This window comes from Medicago truncatula, chromosome 5 (assembly GCF_003473485.1).
Source record: "Medicago truncatula cultivar Jemalong A17 chromosome 5, MtrunA17r5.0-ANR, whole genome shotgun sequence".
Classification (NCBI taxonomy): domain Eukaryota; kingdom Viridiplantae; phylum Streptophyta; class Magnoliopsida; order Fabales; family Fabaceae; genus Medicago; species Medicago truncatula.
Genome location: NC_053046.1, coordinates 25,480 through 44,931, shown reverse-complemented (window position 1 = coordinate 44,931; position 19,452 = coordinate 25,480). Strand labels below are relative to the sequence as shown.

Here is a 19,452-nt window from a genome sequence, read left to right as displayed (position 1 = left end):
ATCTGCGAACCGGAATCACGATCACAGCCAAGCAAATAGCAGAGCCTCTATCAAGTCCACACGAACAGTGCTCCTCCAAAACCTCGGTGCTAGCCAAGAAGACGGAAGTCAGAGAACTAGGGTTTCTGCAAAAGAACGTAACCGCAAACTGTTGCACTAGGGTTCTATTTATAGAACTCCTTATGTGCTTTGCAAGTCAAACTCGTTTTTGACTTCATTAAGCCCAATACGAGTTTAGTAAACTTTGCTAAATCATTAGCATTATTTACTAAGCGCACCCTTTATATAAGTCGTACCTATACATATCTCTTTTGACTGTTCTTTGTGTGTGACCCTTTAGGTTCTAGTCACGTTGGCAATAATATTAAATCCATTATTTAATATTATAAACAATGAGCGGTATCTAGCAACACATCATTGCTACCCAAGTGACAAGAATGTCAAGTGATCTGACGAAACCTTTCATGATAATACATATGTGTATAATTACTCCTTTGTCTCAATATCTTCATTGATCCCAAGGCATAGATAGTGTCACCCTTGTATAGATCAATGTTCATTTATCTTGATTCCGAAATATACTATTTAACGAATAAGTCCAATATCTTATATTGACTTAGTTCGGCATGGCCATGCATATTTATAGTCATATTTCATCAAGAGGCCTAAAGATATATCTCCTGTTTATGAGGAGGGACAAATCCCATCTAGGACACTCATGACCCTCAGCATGATTCATCAAGTGCCCATCAACCAACGTTATTGTTATCCTTTTACAGACAACGTTAGAATGGCAACAAAGCACTTGAGTCCACATCTAGAGATCATAGTGGTTTCAGGTCTAAGAGCGATATACATTATTATCATTGTGAGAATATCTTATGACAATTTCATAACTTACTATGTAGTATTCTCACAGTGGGTCAATCCAATATAAATATTACTCCTAATATTTATATCTATGTATAGACTTGATATCTCATATCTATGACCCATGAGATGCGGTCATCAGTCTACATACATAATAGTCTCGACGCTTTATTATTATCCTTTATTCATATTAAAGCTTTGACTACGGATACATTTAAGAATAGCGTTCTATAAGATAATGTAATCTCATGATTAAGTCACACTTAATATATTATTACACGAACTATCTATTCTAAGGACTTTATTAACATTATCTAAATATAATAAAGAGTGCCATATATTATTCAATAATAAAAGTCATGATACATAAAATAGGTTTAACATAAACTATTGGCCTCTAAGGCTTACACCAACACCATCCGCAATCCTCCATCGTGCCCCCTGTTTCACCACCATTTTAGCACTAAAAATAATTCACCTGACATAATTGGGATTAACTCCAAATCTAGAACTCTGGAAGTCACCATTAGAAAAATAATGCGTCTAATATGGTGTGAATTATTACTTTTTCTTTTAAAACATAGAAAAATTATTATCAATTAAAATCACATTAATCACTATTTTACAATCTTTTGATCTAGTGTCATTGCTCTACTTAAATTGGAGGAGTGTATTACTAATATCATAGTGCTTCTATGATTGATGTATTCTCTTCCTCTCTCATCCACCACACATCTCAGTGGCTGTTGCATAAGCTGCTTGTCAAAAAACTTGATTAATAAGGATGGCAATTGGAACCAGGTCCGATGGGTATCCGTAAAAAATACCCGTAATGGGTAGGGTAAAATCCTGCTTTCATCGGTTCGGGTTTGGTCTGGATATTACCCGCAAATTTAAATGGGCGTGGGTACGAGTAAGGGTATTATACTAGTCATCCCCGCAACCCGCATATACATATTTATATAATATGATACATAATTTTTTTTTTTTGATGTATAATTAATTAATTCATTTAGTTATTTAAGTTTAAGCCTAAACCTAAAAACTACTTGATACAATATGTGATCCCTCATGCTGGAATACAATATCTGAAGGATGTTTTGGATGTTTTTTATTTTGGTAAATACTACGATTCGTACTCTTTTATGAGTTGATTTGAAAAAATTTGAACCATAATTTTATTTTAATTGTGATATTTGTAGTTTTAAAGTGCGGGTAATGGGTGCGGATATGTGAGCTAAGGTGTCCATAGGGCACGGGGAAGGACACTAAAGTTGTTGCCCACAAAGATATGAATTCGGATACGAATATTTTTTACAAATGCAGGTATAGGGAAGGACATTGTAGTACGGTACCCATAAGGTACCCATTGCCATCCCATTGGAGTCATTGATCAATGATTTGAAGGTGAATTACAAGAAGCCATCACAATTGAATGACAATAATAAGTCTTCGCACCCAATAAAACAAAAAAGAGAACGACATGCACGAAAATGCTCATCTAACACGTTAGTAAGAGAATAATAGTCATGGCATGGAAGTACCCGTCTGACACACTGGTATGGGAATAATAGTCATACCATAAAGAAATTCCACACATTTGCCGCACTAAATAATAAAACCCTTTTGAGAATTTTTTGTCCATTTTATAAGACTCATTTAGTATTTTCAACTACGTTAATCTTTAACTTGTGCACAAGTTAAAAATCCAAAAAAAGAATTAAAATATAAGTTTTGTATTGAAAAATAAAGTGTTTAACCTTTCAAGACATTGAATGGACAATTTTCAAAATTCAATTTCTACATTTGGCTTCTTAACTTATGCCTTAATGGTACATGTTAGCATTTCCCTTATTTATTTTACATCTTTTTCTTTAATCAATAGGGCTGACTAAGGGTGGACAGATGGGTTTGACCTGACGGGTGGCGGGTGAGTAAATTGAAAATTTGTTGGGTATTGTTCGGTTGGTTCGGTGCAGCAACTTACATCGGTGTATATCCGAAACTCCCGTATAACAGCTAATGTGAGACATTCGAGTGTAGAACTGTAAAAGTATACTAGGCAAAATAAAAAATCTAATAGACGGTAATGACCTTTGTGTTAAAAAAAAGATAGTATAAAAAGAGCAATTCCATGATTTTATAACATTGAAAAGGTGAGTATGTAACATAAAATCATAGAATTGCTCTTCCAAGTGTACGTGTTATGTGAGATACAAAAGCTACCATCTAGCACAAGAAAGATTATGTGCATTTTTACCATCACTTAAGATCTAATACAAAATTTTAGCATAATAAATTCCTTGGCCAATGCCATAGCTTGTTCATTCATGTTGCATTTAATGTTGCTGGCCAATTAGTATACACAAATCCCTACTAAAATTGTAATACCACTATCCTGAAAAAACAAAAAACACAAGAAAGGGATAAATGAACTTACGTGCAAACACCTAATAAAGTGCATAATTCAAGTGACAAGGCAGCCAGCCAATCAACACCTTCTAGCAACGAAAACACTACTTCAAACTATCATCCCTCATTTATGTATAGAAATATTAAACATGCATAGTAATCACACGGCACAATGTGGCGGACCAGATGCGATCTTCAGCACACATTTGTAAAAACATATTCAACAGAACACCGCAAGAGCAATACATACAAAAAAGAACATGGGCATCAAACACCATCATCAATCCTTGCTGGTTGGAGCAGCTCTGTGGGCACCTGGGGGGGCGGTTGGCCTAGGGAAGTTGTAGTCAAATTGCATGCCTGCAAAGTGTGGGGCCTCCACGTAGGGGCTCTACATTCATTTGTATCAAAATACATAAACTTGCATTAATTTCAACAATATAGCAAGAAAGCCTTAACTTGTTTAACAATGAAAGAATATAATGACATGAACATGGCTGGAAAAAAATAGATGATAGACGTCGGCAAGAAATATTGCACCTGCGATGCGACAGCATGGGTTGGAAAACCAGTACTTGAAGATTTGGGTGAGGTACTAGGAGAACAAACATCATTTCTAGTTTCACTTCCATTCAATTTATGTACTGCTTTGTTTGGTATATTTTCGCTCTCATTCCCATTGGCTGTCTTAACCGTCTACATTCAAATTGCGAGTTAAACATCATTTCATCATCAGTGTACACTATATTAAGTGTAGGGAATGAAATATCACCTGGAAGATTTTACCAAGAGTTTTCAATCCTTTTGCTCGTGCACGTAGTTCTTCTTTCTTGGCACTGCTATCTTGAAGAACCTAAAGTGAAGCACACAACATAAATTAAAAAACACCTGGCCCTAAAATCTACATTAAGATATCTAAAAATGAGAAACTGGAGTAGCAAAAACAACCATTTGACAGACACGGGAAAGAGTGGCCTCAATGTCAGCCACATTAAGCTTCCACAGAGAGTCAATCATTAATTTCTTATGAGATTGCATGTATTCTTCAAGTTCTTCTTCGGTGTAGTTCCCTTCTGAACTGAGTTGTTTCTTCATATCCTCCTGCAGTTGGATCAATGCAATTGCCCCTTGAACCATAAAGAAAAACCATTTATCATCCTACTATGAGAAAGTTCTACACAACAGCAATTCATGTACGGAAGCAGAGAGTCAATATGAATAGATCATTAGTGCAAGTGTCAACCTATTATCTATCAGTCTAAATAAAAGTCACAGCCAAATCTCAAAATATTTAGACAGCTAGATATTGGGGAGAAAAATACCAATGCAATAAAAAAAAGGAAAACAAATTTATGGGTAAAAGTAGCTGAAGGACCTAAAGTCCAGTACCAATATCAAAGGCAAGAGATGTCACAGAGATTTGGTGATCTCCTTTAGAGCAGGAGCTGCTCTATAAATTTGGATCAGAATTATAGAAAGAAATAACAACAAAAACCAAGTCTTATCTAACTAAATGGGGTCAGCTACATGTATCAAATTATGCCATAGTGTTCTATCAGAAATCATATTTGGATCCAACTTATTAACCTCTAAATCTTTCCTAATAGTTTCTCTTATAGTTTTTCTAGGTCTTCCTCAACCTCTTTTGATCTGACTCTCACGCATCTGATCTACTCTTCGTACTACAAATCTCCTACCTACGCTCAAACCACCTAAGCCTATTTTCCATCATCTTTTCTACTATAGGTGCTACCCTAACTCTTTTTCAAATGGTGTCATTCATAATCATATCTTGTTAGTTTTACCACTCATCTAATGCAACATCCTCATCTCCGTTATGCTTACTTAATTCTCATGTTGGTTCTTAACCGCCCAACACTCCGTACCATACAACATCGTCTGTCCGACTATTGTCAGATAGAATTTTCCTTTCAACTTAAGTGGTACTTTCTTATCACGTAAAACACTCGAGACTCTTCTCTATTTCCACCACCCAACTTGAATATGATGATTTACATTTGATTCTACTTTTCTGTCATCCTGTATTATGATATGATCTCCAACTTTCACCTCCAAGGCATAACTACTTCGCCTATTGTTGAAGTTACATTCCCTATACTCTGTCTTGCTTTTACTCAAGCGGAAGTCCTACGCTTCTAACGCTTGTATCTAAGTCTCCAACTTCCCATTCAATTCCTCCCTCGTCTCTCCAAACAGGACTACATCATCGACAAAAAACATACATCTCGTTGCTAACTCTTGGATATGGTCCGCAAGTACATCCAAAACAAAAATAAAAAGGTAAGAGCTTAGGTTGATCCTTCGTGCAATCCTATTGTTACGGGAAAATCGTCGAAAGGCCCCTCATACGTCCTCACACTAGTCGATTAATATAAGCAATCCTAACCCCCTTCTTCTCTAGGGCTTTCGACAAAAATCTCTTTAGGAAATCTATCATTCGCCTTCTCCAAATCAATGAAAACTAAGTGCAAGTCTTTTTTATCCGTTCGATATCGCTTCATCACACGTTGAAGTAAGTAGATCGCTTCCATAGTCGATCTTCAAGCATAAAACCAAAATGGTTATCAGTAACTCAAGTCTTTTTTCTTAATTTTCGTTCAATCACCCGCTTCCATGACTTCATGGTATGACTCATTAATTTAATTCCCCTATAATTCGAACAATTTTGTATATCCTCCTTGTTCTTATAGAACAGAATTAAAGTGTTTCTTTTCCACTCATCCGACATTTTCTTTGTCCTCATAATCTCGTTAAAAAGTTTGGTGAGCCACACAATTCCTCTATCTCCAAGACTTTTCCACACTTCAGTCAGTATGTTGTCTGGCTTAACCGCCTTGCCATTACTCACCCTTTTCAATGCTTCTTTTACCCCGTGTTCTTGAATCCAACGATAGTAGTTAAAGTTTCAACCCTTCTTTATGATGTCTAGCTTGTAAGAGTCTGTAATATCTCATATCCTTCATTAAATAAGACGTGAAAGTACTTCTTCCATCTATCCATTATATCTATTTCCTAAACTAAAACTATACCCTCTTCATCTTTAATAAACTTCATTTGATCTAGGTCTCTTGTCTTTCTTTCTCGTCCATTAGCAATCTTATATATAGATATTTCTCTCCCTCCTTGGTACCTAAATATTGATATGATCGTTCAAAAGCTTGAGTTCATGCTTCACTCCCCGCCCTCTTGGTCTCTTAGCTATCTTACATTTATCCAAAGTTTCAACATTTCTAGCATTTCTACACCTAGACTAATCTTTAAAACATTGTCATTCCACCACCAATATTTTTTACCCTAGGTCCAAAACCTCTTGATTCTCCCAACGTCTTTTTTGCTACTATTTTAATCTCATGTGTCATCTTGTCCCACATATCATTTGCGCTTCCTTATGGTTGCCTGAAACCTCCTCCTAAGATCTTGTGTTGGAAAATTCTTTGTTTTTCACCCTTTAAATGTCACCACTTGATTCGCGGAGCCCCGCTGTGTCTTCTTCTCTTCACACACCTCTTATCCCTTACATCCATAACCAATACTCTATGTTTGGTGGTAAGACACTCTTCAAGTATGACTTTACGGTCCAAACAAATCTTTATGTATGAATTCCTAATAAGAAAAAAATCTATCTGAGAACATATTATCGCACTCTTGTAAGTGATAAGATGCTCCTCTCTGTTCCAAAAACACGTATTAGCTATAATAAGATCAAAAGCCGACAAAAAATCTAGGATGAATTTACCCTCCACATTTATCTCCCCAAAACCATACTCGTTATGCAAGTCCTCAAAACCTCTCGAAACACTCCCTACACGCCCATTTAAGTCCCCTCCATAAAGATCTTTTCTCCTAACGGTATATCCTAAACTAAGCTTTCTAACTCCTCCCAAAACTTAACTTAAGGTGTTCTTGTAACCCTACTTGAGGTGTGTAAGCGCTAACAACATAAAAGGTGTCTTGTTCCACTACAAATTTTGAGAATATAATCCGATCTCTCATCCTTTTAACATCCACAATATATTTCTTCCACTCCTTATCCACAATAATGCCTACCCCATTTATGGATCTAACTTTACCCGTGTACCAAAGCTTAAATCCTGAACTATCAAATTTTTTCGCTTTTTCACCTACCCACTCAGTTTCTTGTATGCAACTAAAACTAATCCTCCTCCAAGTCATAGTGTCCACTGCTTCCATAGATTTTCCCATAAGAGTGTCAATATTCCATGTTCCAAAACAAATCTTATTCTCATGAACAAACTTCTTTATCCGCACCCGTTCACAAAGATGTCAGAACCCTTGCTTATTTCTTACTGCATCCAGCTGACGATGCACCAGCCTTGGTCATTTGACATTGAACTCTAGGTATACAACGCCTTGCTTCCGAACATAGAGATTGGACAGTTTTACGCTGGCTATAGAGGCCTGACACAATTCTCTCCTTTTACCCGGATTTGGGACCGGCCTTGGCAGGGAGCCTAAGGCTTTAATTTTTCTGCTGTCATTCACTGACAAAGAGCTCAACTTCTAGCTTAGTTTCCTTTTTACATGGATCGATTGCAAATGTAGTGGAAATAACTGAAAGAGTATCTATTATTCTACTTCCTTATGTCATGAGCTGATGCAAGGGAGGAGCCAGCTCTCTTCAATAAAAATCAGTCATCCATAGAAGAGGCTTTTCAATGCGTTTGGCCTCTCGCGTCGGGAAATGCATTACGCCCAGTTGGCCCAAGACTACCCTGTGTTTCCACTTGCAAATTCAGCAGTGAAACTTTCAATAGAAGCCTAAGCAGAAAAATGTTGAGACATGCTAAACGAAGATAAAAATATTTAGACAATGCTTGGGACAGACCTACATGGAAGGGCGTGGGCGCTTGAGCCCCCACTAAGTTTTGACTCTTTTTTTCAATACTGTTTATGTATATAGAAATCGAGATATTGTTTTTAATTTTTTTGAATACTAAATATACATATGTTGTTCTATCTGTTATGGATATTATTAAGAATTGGATGCAAAATCACATGAGAGATTAAAGGTTAAATGGTTGTTTAATCGCTTATATAGAGAAAATGTTTTTATTGACCTTGAAAAGAAGAAAATTATTCAATGTTCCCAAAATATGCAAAATCATAAAACAATTATGATATAAAAATTTTACTTTAAAAAATGAAGTGTTAAATAAATTGAATTCTATATATTTATATAAATGTATATATTGCCCCACTACTCAAAATCCCTGGCTTCGTCCCTTACAAAGGGCTTTGGGAAAAAGAAATGAGGAAATGGAAGGAAGGGGGGCTTTGGAGAGTTTATTTTTCTTCATGATACAAAATCCATCTAGTTTTGGGGAACTAAAAAGAGTATTGGAGGAGGATTTCAGAGGGCTTAAAAATATTCTTCAAATCCTTTCCATGTTGTTATAATACTCTAAAGATTAAAAATATATTAATCATTAGCATTCTCTTGTCGTTATCTACACACTAACTCTCTCAAATAAAGTGAAAGATTTCTCTTTGTTTCACTCTCTTCAACACCACCTAAAGCCATCATCCCCTTCCCTCCCCTCCAAACTCCCAAAAGGACCCTTAGGGTTGATACCCTGGAACAAGACATCTTCCTAGAAACATAAAGACAAACTAATCTCCTCTTTCAAATAAAACAAGGAAAAATACACATCTTTTTTACCATTGTGGGGTAGGTCGTACATCTGATGTATGAAATACTAAAGCAAAGTTGTAATTGAGATCTATGAAAATATTCCTTAATGAGATTTTGTGTGAAGTTTTATCTTTCAAATACGATTTATACTTTTTTTTTTTATTGTTTTTTAGTATGCTGTATCCTATGAATACGGCTTACATGTTCATAATATTTTTAACTACTATAAAAGTCGTACACATGGAACATGATATGAAACAACAATGAAAAATAACAACAATAATCCACAATACTCAAGAGGAAATTAAATAGTTTGCAATATTCTCACTAAAAGATGCAATGAGTAATTACAGGATCACATTTGAAAATAAGAAATGACTGAGAAATTCAAGGAACCCCGGTGTTACCATGCCCAACGCTACAATGGTAATTCTTCCTACTTTCCCCCACTCCTCTCTCTATAACTGCTTCCCCCTCTCCCGAAACCAACAAAGATTCCCCCACTCAGCCACTAACAACAACAACTAAGTCCCCTTGGAATCCATTGCCAAAAGTCCCACCTTTTACCCTCCTAGTATAGTGTGCCTTTAACCCCTTTCTGATGAGACCCTAGGAGGCATGATTCTTTCTTATTCATAAGAGAGAATCTCTCAAGAAAGGAAAAATAGAAAATTAAAGAAACTATATCAATGCTTATAAGTAGAGAATAAGTAACAATAATTAACTTGATACAAAAGGACTCCAAGTCATAAATGAACAGAGGAATCAATAAACTAATCATGATAATAACTATCAAATATGAAAACTAATCTTAAGAGATACTCTGATATAATAAACCAAACATAGAAGATAAGATACTCTAAGATGTTATAAGATATTTTCATATATTCTTAACACTCTCCCTCATGTTAAAGCTTATCAAATTTAAACTTGTTACAAATATACCCTTTAAAAGAGAAAACTAAGAAAATACCAAGACAAAACTAGTGACAATCACAGCTAACTTTCATCGACAACAAGCAAACCAAACCACAATACTAGGCCAGAGCTTTCAACAACTGAAACCTTTATTGGAAAGAGTCGCAATTTCAAATCAAACCAAAACAATATTGGCCAGTGCTTACTGCAGCTGAAGCCCTGACTTGAAGGTGTGACAATGCTAATCAAAACTGAAACTACAAAGTAGAAGTAGGAGTCTAGAAACAACTATGGCACAACTAAACATAGGCACCAAAAATGCACTGGAAACAAGGGGACCCACAGGCCACAGCCAGAAAACAACCAGAAGGGAAACCAAACCAGAAATTGTGTCAATTTTGAATACCACGTTGAAGCTAAGACAAATAGAACTCGAGGATAAGCCGGAAGCATGGCGACAAACAAAAAATCAGAGCTGTTGTAGAGAGCCTCTATGAACAGTATCGACAACAGGCAGACCAGCCATAAAAAAAACGAGAGAGGTATAGTACACAAAAGAGCCTTCCGAAACAAGTAGGCAACTGCAGCCCAAAACGTTAAAGCAAGGCTAGAGGTGGTCTGGCAACCCAAGCACAGGTTGAGAAGACCGGAAATGTGGCAAACTGCGCAACTGAGATGATGGGCAGATGCAAAAATCCCATCTTAAAGGAACTGCGCATGAGGGCGCAGACCACCCCTAGCCTTGCTGGATATCTTCTTGCCGTGAGTTTCATAGATCAAGAGAAGGCGGTCTTGATGATGAATCCCTGCAAAAAACTTGTATGCTTTCTTTTAGCAGCCAGAGGTGGAAGACATTGGCTGGAGGAAGAGGCGACGCTGAAAGCAGCAGGTTTGAAGGACGCAGCAGACAACAATGGAGGATGATGGTTAGAAATGGTAATGGACACACCAAAAAAGAGAAACATGGCAGACAGGAGCATCAAAACACTTCGAAAGGATGATACAACAGAGGAGAGAATAAAGGCAGGAATTTATGTATGGCAGAAAATGTGATTTAAGTTACGTCATACTTGGGGAACTCGGCGTAGGAATAAATAATTATAAGACTGGTTATGGAGGATGGTACTTCTGAATATGAATATTTCTTATTGATATTGAAAGGAATGAAAACCAACTATTTATATACATGAGATGAGATATGATCTAAATAGGAATGCAATCCTATCATAACTCCTAATGATACTAACAGATCATACTATATTAAATATAATGAATATCAATATCTCAACACTCCCCCTCAAGGTGGAGCATACATATCATATGCATCCATCTTGTCACATATGTAAGTTATTTGAGGACTTCGTAGAGATTTAGTAAAGATATTTGCAAGTTGATCCTTAGAATTGACAAATGAGGTTTTGATGACTCCAGAGAGAATCTTTTCCCTAATGAAATGACAATCAACTTCTATATGCTTTGTTCTCTCGTGAAAAACCGGATTGGAGGAGAGGTGTAAAGCTGATTGATTATCACATACGAGTTCCATCTGACCAACCTCACAAAAACTTAATTCTTGCGGTAAATGTTTTAACCACACAAGCTCACTTGTAGCATGAGCCATTGCTCGATACTCGGCTTCTGTATTTGATCGAGCAACGACCGTTTGCTTTTTTGCTCTTCCATGAAATGAGATTTCCACCCACAAAAATACAATAATCAGAAGTAGACCGTCTATCACTCGCATCTCCTGCCCAATCGGCATCTGAATACCCAACGATATTAGTGTGACCTCTATCAGTGAAAACAAGTCCTTTTCCAGGTGCTCTTTTGATGTACTTAAGAATTTGAACAACTGCATTCCAATGACTGTCACACGGAGAGTTAAGGAACTGACTCACTACGCTAACTAGAAAAGATATGTATGTCAGGTTTTGTTAGGGTAAGATAATCCAATTTTCCCACTAGTCTCCCGTATCTTCCTGGATCGGAATAAGGCTGGATCGGAATAAGGCTCCCCCTGTTCAGGAAGGAGCTTCACATTAGGATCCATAGGAGTGTCGGCTGGTTTGCAATCTATAAGACCTGTCTCCTCTAAAATATCAAGGGTATATTTTCTCTAAGAGATAGCAATGCTTGACTTTGATTGAGCCACCTCAATCCCGAGAAAGTAACGTAGAGGACCTAAGTCCTTAGTCTGAAAGTTTTGAAATAGGTGTTGTTTTAATGATTTGATACCTTCGTAATCATCTCCAGTAATCACAATATCATGATAGATATATTGATTTGATGATGAACATTTAAGAAAGATAGAATGATCTGATTCGCAATGGGTCATCACAAACTGCTGCAAAACTTTGCTAAATCGACCAAACTATGCTCGAGGTGATTGTTTCATGCCATATAAGGACTTCTGCAATTTGCATACCAGAGTACGACCCCCCCGAGCAACAAACCCAGGAGGTTGCTCCATGTAAATCTCTTCTTCCAAGTCACCATGCAAGAAAGCATTCTTGATATCCAACTGAAATAAAGGCCAACGTTTCATGGCGGCCATAGCTATAAAGAGGCGAACAGATGTCATCTTCGCAACTGGTGAGAAGGTATCGCTGTAATCTTGACCATAGACTTGAGTATAGCCTTTAGCCACTAATCGAGCCTTTAATCGATCAACTTGTCCGTCAGGTCCCACTTTGACATTTAACACCCACCTGCAACCAACAACAGATTTTCCAGAAGGAGGTGGAACAAGCTCCCAAGTATGGTTCGATTCTAAAGCTACCATTTCATCAATCATGGCTTGTTTCCATCTTTGGTGAGATAATGCTTCATGAACTGTCTTAGGAATTGAGACAGATGACAGAGCATAAACAAAAGCAAAGTAGGAAGGAGAGGAGATTGGAGCAGTAGCCGAATCACTAGAATCAGTAGTAATAGTCTTTGGTGCTGAATCACTAGAATCAATTGGAGATGTTTCTGGAGCTTCAACATGTCGACACTCATAAATATTACCGTAACGGAGGAACTCAGGGTTAAATTGTAACTGTGGAGAACTTTGAGTAGAGACAGCTGGCTCAAATATTGGGTGAAATAGAGGGATAGGTATCACCTGAGAATCGGTAACATCTGTTGTAGAACTAGTTGTAGTGGGTGAAGCAAAGAATGGTGTATCCTCGAAGAAAGTAACATCTGCTGAAATATAAAAGCGACGTGTAGATGGAGAATAACACTGATACCCCTTTAGGGTTCTAGCATAGCCCAAAAACACATTTGACAGCTCTTACAGACAATTTATCGCGACCAGGAGTGAGATCATAAACAAAACATGTAGAGCCGAACACACGTAGTGGGACTCTGTACAAAGGGTCCTTAGGAAATAAGAGTGAGTGTGGAATCTCATTATTCAATACTGAGGATGGCATACTAATAACATGAGAATAGCATCACCCCAAAATTTAAAAGGTGCATGAGCATTTATCAATAAGGTTCGAGCTGTATCAACTAAATGACGATGTTTCCTTTCAGCGACGCCATTTTGTTGTGGTGTGTGGGGACAACTGGATTGATGTATGATACCAAAAGAAGCCATGAAAGAGTTGAATGGTGCAGAAAAATATTCTTTTGCATTGTCACTCCGCAAAATTCGAATTCCTTTTCCAAATTGGTTCTTTATCTCTGAACAAAATGTCTGAAAGGCACCAAATAAATGCGAACGGTCCTTCAGTAAAGTGATCCAGGTGCATCTAGAAAAATCATCAATGAAAGTGACATAATATCTCTATCCCAAAGTAGACATCACCCCACTAGGACCCCACACATCCGAATGAACAATATCAAAGGGAGACTTGGATCTTTTGTTGGGACTGCTTGGGAAAGATGCTCTAACATGTTTGCCAAGTTGACATGACTCACAATCCAATGAATCATATCCGGAGATGCAGAAACACCACAAATAGTGGATGATTGACTATGAAGGTAATATAGACCCTGTGATACATATCCTGTTCCAATTGTCTTTCCTGTATTACAATCCTGTATACAGAAAGACTTGGAAGAAAATGTTATGGAACAATTGAGAGAGTCAGTAAGCTTACTGATTGATATCAAATTAAAAGGACAACCAGGTACAAATAACACATAATTCAATGATAGAGATGGCAGAGGTGAGGCCTGACCAATACCAGTAACTTGTGCCTTAGAACAATTAGCAAGGGTAATATTGTGAGGTATATTTGGAGGTGACAAGTTAGAGATAAGAGAGGGATTACCAACTACATGATCGGAAGCACCGGAATCTAAAATCCATGATCCGACACAGTGAGAAAGACAAGCTCTAGAATTACCAAAAAGAGCCAAAGTGGCCGGAGATAAAATCGGTTGGACAACCATCATACCACTAAACCAAAAACCTTTCAATGACGTCCAAAGACAAATCTGCAGCAACCAAGATGAATCACAACAAAAGTGGCAGACTAAAGTGACCAGAGAATGACCCACGAAGCCTCTAAAAAGTGGGACCCAAGTGTTGTTGATGATCCCAAACAACACAGAACAGCGAGGTGAGTCGGATGATGACAGTGGCGATTGAAAGCAGCGGGAAGGCAGCGTGTCGATTGACGTTTGATGGCGGAAAGCAGATCGGGGCCGTCTGATTCTAATTCCAGAGCGCGTGTCTATGTCGGTGGCTCCAACAACTATCAGCGGTGGTTGTGCTCTCACAGCTGACTTGAGACCAAACAAACTATAAAACTAGGGTTAGCCTTATCGGCAGAATCCAAAGAAAAACCTAGCACTAGATACCATTCTGAATATGAATATTTCTCATTGATATTGAAAGGAATGAAAACCAACTATTTATATACATGAGATATGATCTAAATAGGAATGCAATCCTATCATAACTCCTAATGATACTAACAGATCATACTATATTAAATATAATAAATATCAATATCTCAACAGGTACTATTCTGATACCATCTTGAAGTTATGAGTTTTAGGTAAAAGGAGAAGAGAAAGAATGAAGACATTTGAAATATGATTACAGTGTAACATGATCAAAGTGTATTATGATTCATGAATAACTTAATACAAAAGACTAAGTTTTAACTCTTATATTTATACCAATACAAGACTCTAAATCCAAAATAAATCATGATAATAACTAAGAAATATGAAAACTAATCTTAAGAGATAAAGGCAAAGTGAAAAGGCAAAGTGCATCACTCAAACCAAATATACCAAAGGTCAGTTCGATCTACACAAGCCTCGAGAACATGCAATGTGGAAAATAAAGGATTAAACTTTCTTTTATATGAAAATTTAATCAGAAAATTAGAATCAAGAAAACATAACAGAACCAGAAAAGGCTTTCAAGTTTCCTAGTACAAAGTTTTGGGCCTGAATAGCTTAAGAGATTAGCTCTCAACCTGATATTATTTATAATCAAAATTGTACAAGGAGAACCCCTTAACTAAGAGCATAAATCTGGACTAAATAATATATCAATCCTAATAAAATCATAATTATATACATGGAAAAAACTAATATATACAAGGAAGAGTATATTTTAATAATAAAGAATTGAATCAGTGCATATCTCAACAATACCAAAGGTCAATGCGATCCACAAAGCCTCAAGAAACATGCAATGTGGAAATTAAATGGAGTAAGATTTTTTTTATATGAAAGTTAAATCATGAAAACATAACGGAACCGGGAAAGGCTTTCAAGTTTCCAAGTAGAAAGTTCAGCACCTGTTGCCGCTGTAACTTGGGATTTGATGAAGTGTCCTTTGTTTCTAAACCACTCAGCAATAAAAGGCACACCCAAAAAAATCGCTTTCTTCCCTAGCTCTTTTGCTGCCTGCCTTGCGTATATGTAGCCAATGGTATTCAACATATCAACCCCATAAGCTGTATAATGACAACTAATATATTCAGAAAAAGTGCCTTATTATCGTAAGACTTAACTATTCAAATACTTGAGAACATGTAAAGGATTTTCCAATGTCATGTAAAGACAATCTTTTGACCATTCATGATTTTTTAAACATGAGAACTATAAATTCAATGAATTTTTACAAGCTACAACCATAGGTTGATATTCGTGACGAGAAAAGCATCCCAATGAGCTGTAACCACTAACATTGCATTCTCGTAATGTAATTTTACGGCAACAAAATGCATTCACTCGTGTACCATGCATGTCAGAAATTATTCTTAGGGCATCGTACCTGCATTGGACAGTCGGGCTACTTCAGCCTCTGCATGATTAACAAAGTCTTCTTTGTTTCCCTGGACATACTGGTTGAGTCTGCCTTTTAGTATCTCTACAAGCCTTTCTTCTCTCTCCTTCTGAACAATCTGATGGAAGAATAAATTTATTTTAAACAGCAAAATAAATTTTTTGAACCTAAGACAGAATAAATATAAACTACCTTCAAGATGACAATGCCAAAAGTTTACATGATTTGTTTGGTAAAAAACTCAAAGGAAAGTATGAAAGTGGAAAGGAAGCATGAAAAAAAAATATCATTCCACGATTTTGTGCAGTATAAAAAGGCAAGAGAAAGAAATCATGAACGTGGACCCGACACCAAATATGTTTCAAAGCATGAATAGACGGAAAATATGAGAGAGATTTAATGTTTTGACCAAAAATACTAAAAAGCCCTGCTTATACTATAGTATTTAAAATTTAATACTCCCTCCATCCCTATTTATAAGTCCCTTTACCTTTTTCACATTTCTAACGGAAAGTTGTTAGTGCAATTAATGTATCTATTTTTTGTGTGAATATTACTAAATTGTCCTTTGTTTGTATTTGTATTAAATTTGACTTTTCACATTTCAAGACAAGTTAGTAGTATTAACCAGGGGTATGTTTAGGAAAATAATAATAAATGCATCTAGTAATTTGAACAAGGGACGGAGGGAGTAAAAAAAAATTTGATAAATAATAATAATAATAAAAAGGAGAATGTGAGTGTATTTTCCCCTATTGATAAATTTAATGAAATCAACTTAATTTCTTTTTAACTAATCAATTTCTTAATTCACATTATCATTTTTTTCCTTCAAAATTCTTGTTGGCAAACAAACCATTACAAAAGTAAAAACTAACAGATCAGCAACAGCTAAAATAGAGTAGTGATAAGAGAATGATACCCGCATTTTGTCTTGCAATTTTTTAGTATCAAATTGTTCCCCTTCAGTAAAAATGTCCATGGAAGCCATTGATGCCATGGCTAACTGGCCTATATATTCCTCAAAAAGCTCACTACCAAAAAGCATGGCAAAGATTGCAGCAGGATCAATAATGGCGTCACTGCAAAGAAAGGAAGAAGGAATCAGCACAACCGAATTGAATAATTAATTAAAAAAAAAAAAAGGAAGGAAGGAAGTATCTAACGTTGAGATTCCAGATTTGCCATGTGCATCATAAGCTTGCCTTTGAGTTGGGTCGCTGAGAACTTGGTAAGCTTCCCCTAAAACCTAAAACAAAGCAAAGCAAAGCAGTGGTAGATAGATGGGTCAAACAAAACAAGGCCTTGAGAATAGTATAAGAAAAAGATAGATAGATTGATTGATTGACTGACCTGAAAATTTTGGGCAGCAAGAGGGTCATTTGGGTTTTTATCCGGATGCACTTGTCTTGCCTGTTAAATAAATAATTGAACAGATCCATCATCATCATCATCATCATCATTCATCAATATAACACAAACTGGTGGGTGGGTGGATCTATTGAAATGAATTAAAAAAGAAAGAAAGAAAGAAGCAGGTTTGTTACCTTGATGTAATAAGCTTTCTTAATCTCAGCTTCGGAAGCAGTTGGACTCACACCAAGCACGTCATAGTATTCGCTCTCCTTCACCATGATTGATCTTTCCGATTTCCCGATTTACAATTAGTTTAATTAGCTTTCCAGTATGTTATTATTATTCCAATTCTAAGTCGACGGACGGACGGACCAAAAATCAAATGGATAAGTTGACTACTGCCTGCAATTCTCGCCTCTCCTCTCTCGGTGGGTGGATGCTTCCTCTTTTTACCAGCTCATAGGGTCTCAATTGAAAATCTAAAAATCAATCATGCCGCGTGCCTATTTTTTTTTTTTGGTACAATTTTATTTTTTTATTTTATCCCAGAATGAATGAGAATTGCTGTTTACACATTTGATAAGGTTGTGCCACACGAGTAAATTACTCAAATGTCCTTCGGCAGTTAACTGCCGAAGTTTTAGAAATACGGCTGTAGTTAACTGCCGAGGAAATCTGAACTAAACCAGAACGCAGAACCAGAACTTCCCATTTCCAAAACAATTTCAAAATTCTCAATTTCTCTCCAATCTTCAACAAATCCATTTTCACGAATTGCAAGCAAATCAAGTGCACATTATCACAAGTAAGTTGTGTCAATCATTTTAATGTTAATGTTAATTTGTTTAGGTTGATTTTTTAAAAAAAATTAGAGTAGTTTGTATGTGGTTAGGGTTGATTTCAAAATTGAAAATTTGATGATTGCATGCGTAGTTTAGGAATTGATAAATTAATGTAGTTGTTGCCTATGTTGTTTAAATCATAATGTGGCTTTGAATGGTGGCAAATGAACACAATTTGAATATGTTTTATACTTTGCACACAAAGTGTTTGATAAAATGCCTCAATGATAATTTTATTGATTATTTAGTTAGTTTAGTTATGGAAATGATAGAAATGATGTTAATTATAGTTTGGTTAAGTGTATATTGATTTTTTAGTTAGTTTAGGTTACGAGAATTATGATGGACACAAATGATTTAGTTGTATAGAAATGATTAAGTGTATGTTAATTATTGAATGATGTTTAGGTTATTATCGAAATGATGGACATAAATTTTATTGTAATGATGATTATATTAAATGATTTTAGGTTATGGAAATGATGTTCATTGTTGTACTTTTAATGAGTTCGATTTTGTTTATGTTTAGTTTAGGTTTAATGCGTTTGATTAGGTTATGGAAATGATGTTAATTTTTTTTTTTTTTTGTAGATATGGCCGATCAGGACCCCATTGATCCATCTAAGATGATTGGTGGTAGGCGTGCGATGACACAGAGCCACCGGAGGGAGAGGCAGAGCGGCCACATCCCAAAGAATGGTAGAGGTCGGAGGGGAGATGGTTCAGGGAGCTCTCAGGCTACACAGCCTGAGGAGTCACAGGTTGTTGACCAGTCTGGGGTGGAGTACCTGAACTATCAGGATCAGGTATAACATGATGTGACTGATGGTGGATATGACCAGGATCATATACCACAGCAGCAGGATGTAGGAGACGATGATGACATTGCAGCAGCTGCTGCACCAGATGTGTTACCTGCGGACCCTCCCTTTCCTAGTAGACCGGCGAACTTATCTTTGCTCCACTCTTATGCCGGTCATGTGGCGTTGCCACTTTGGTATAATTCAAATAATGTAAGTGTAATTTTTTTAAAATGTTTTTTCTTTATGTTTAATTATTTTCTTTAAATGTGTGTTTGTTTAATTATTATATTCACTTTTATATGTGTTTTTTTTTTTTTAATTCTATTTTTTATG

The 19,452-nt window shown here is 36.4% G+C and overlaps 1 protein-coding gene across 1 annotated transcript; it reads right to left on the bottom strand.

The window, feature by feature from the left end:
* Positions 1–3,136: 3,136 nt before the first annotated feature.
* LOC25494456 (chaperone protein dnaJ 10) lies at positions 3,137–17,959 on the bottom strand. Its single transcript, XM_013597814.2, has 10 exons — positions 17,666–17,959; positions 17,472–17,531; positions 17,285–17,367; positions 17,041–17,200; positions 16,107–16,236; positions 15,628–15,786; positions 4,231–4,409; positions 4,055–4,135; positions 3,823–3,978; positions 3,137–3,673 (listed from the first exon to the last, which is right to left on the bottom strand). The coding sequence occupies exons 1-10, from the start codon at positions 17,750–17,752 to the stop codon at positions 3,563–3,565; spliced, it is 1,206 nt and encodes a 401-aa protein (XP_013453268.2). The 5' UTR covers positions 17,753–17,959; the 3' UTR covers positions 3,137–3,562.
* Between the last annotated feature and the right edge of the window lie 1,493 nt (positions 17,960–19,452).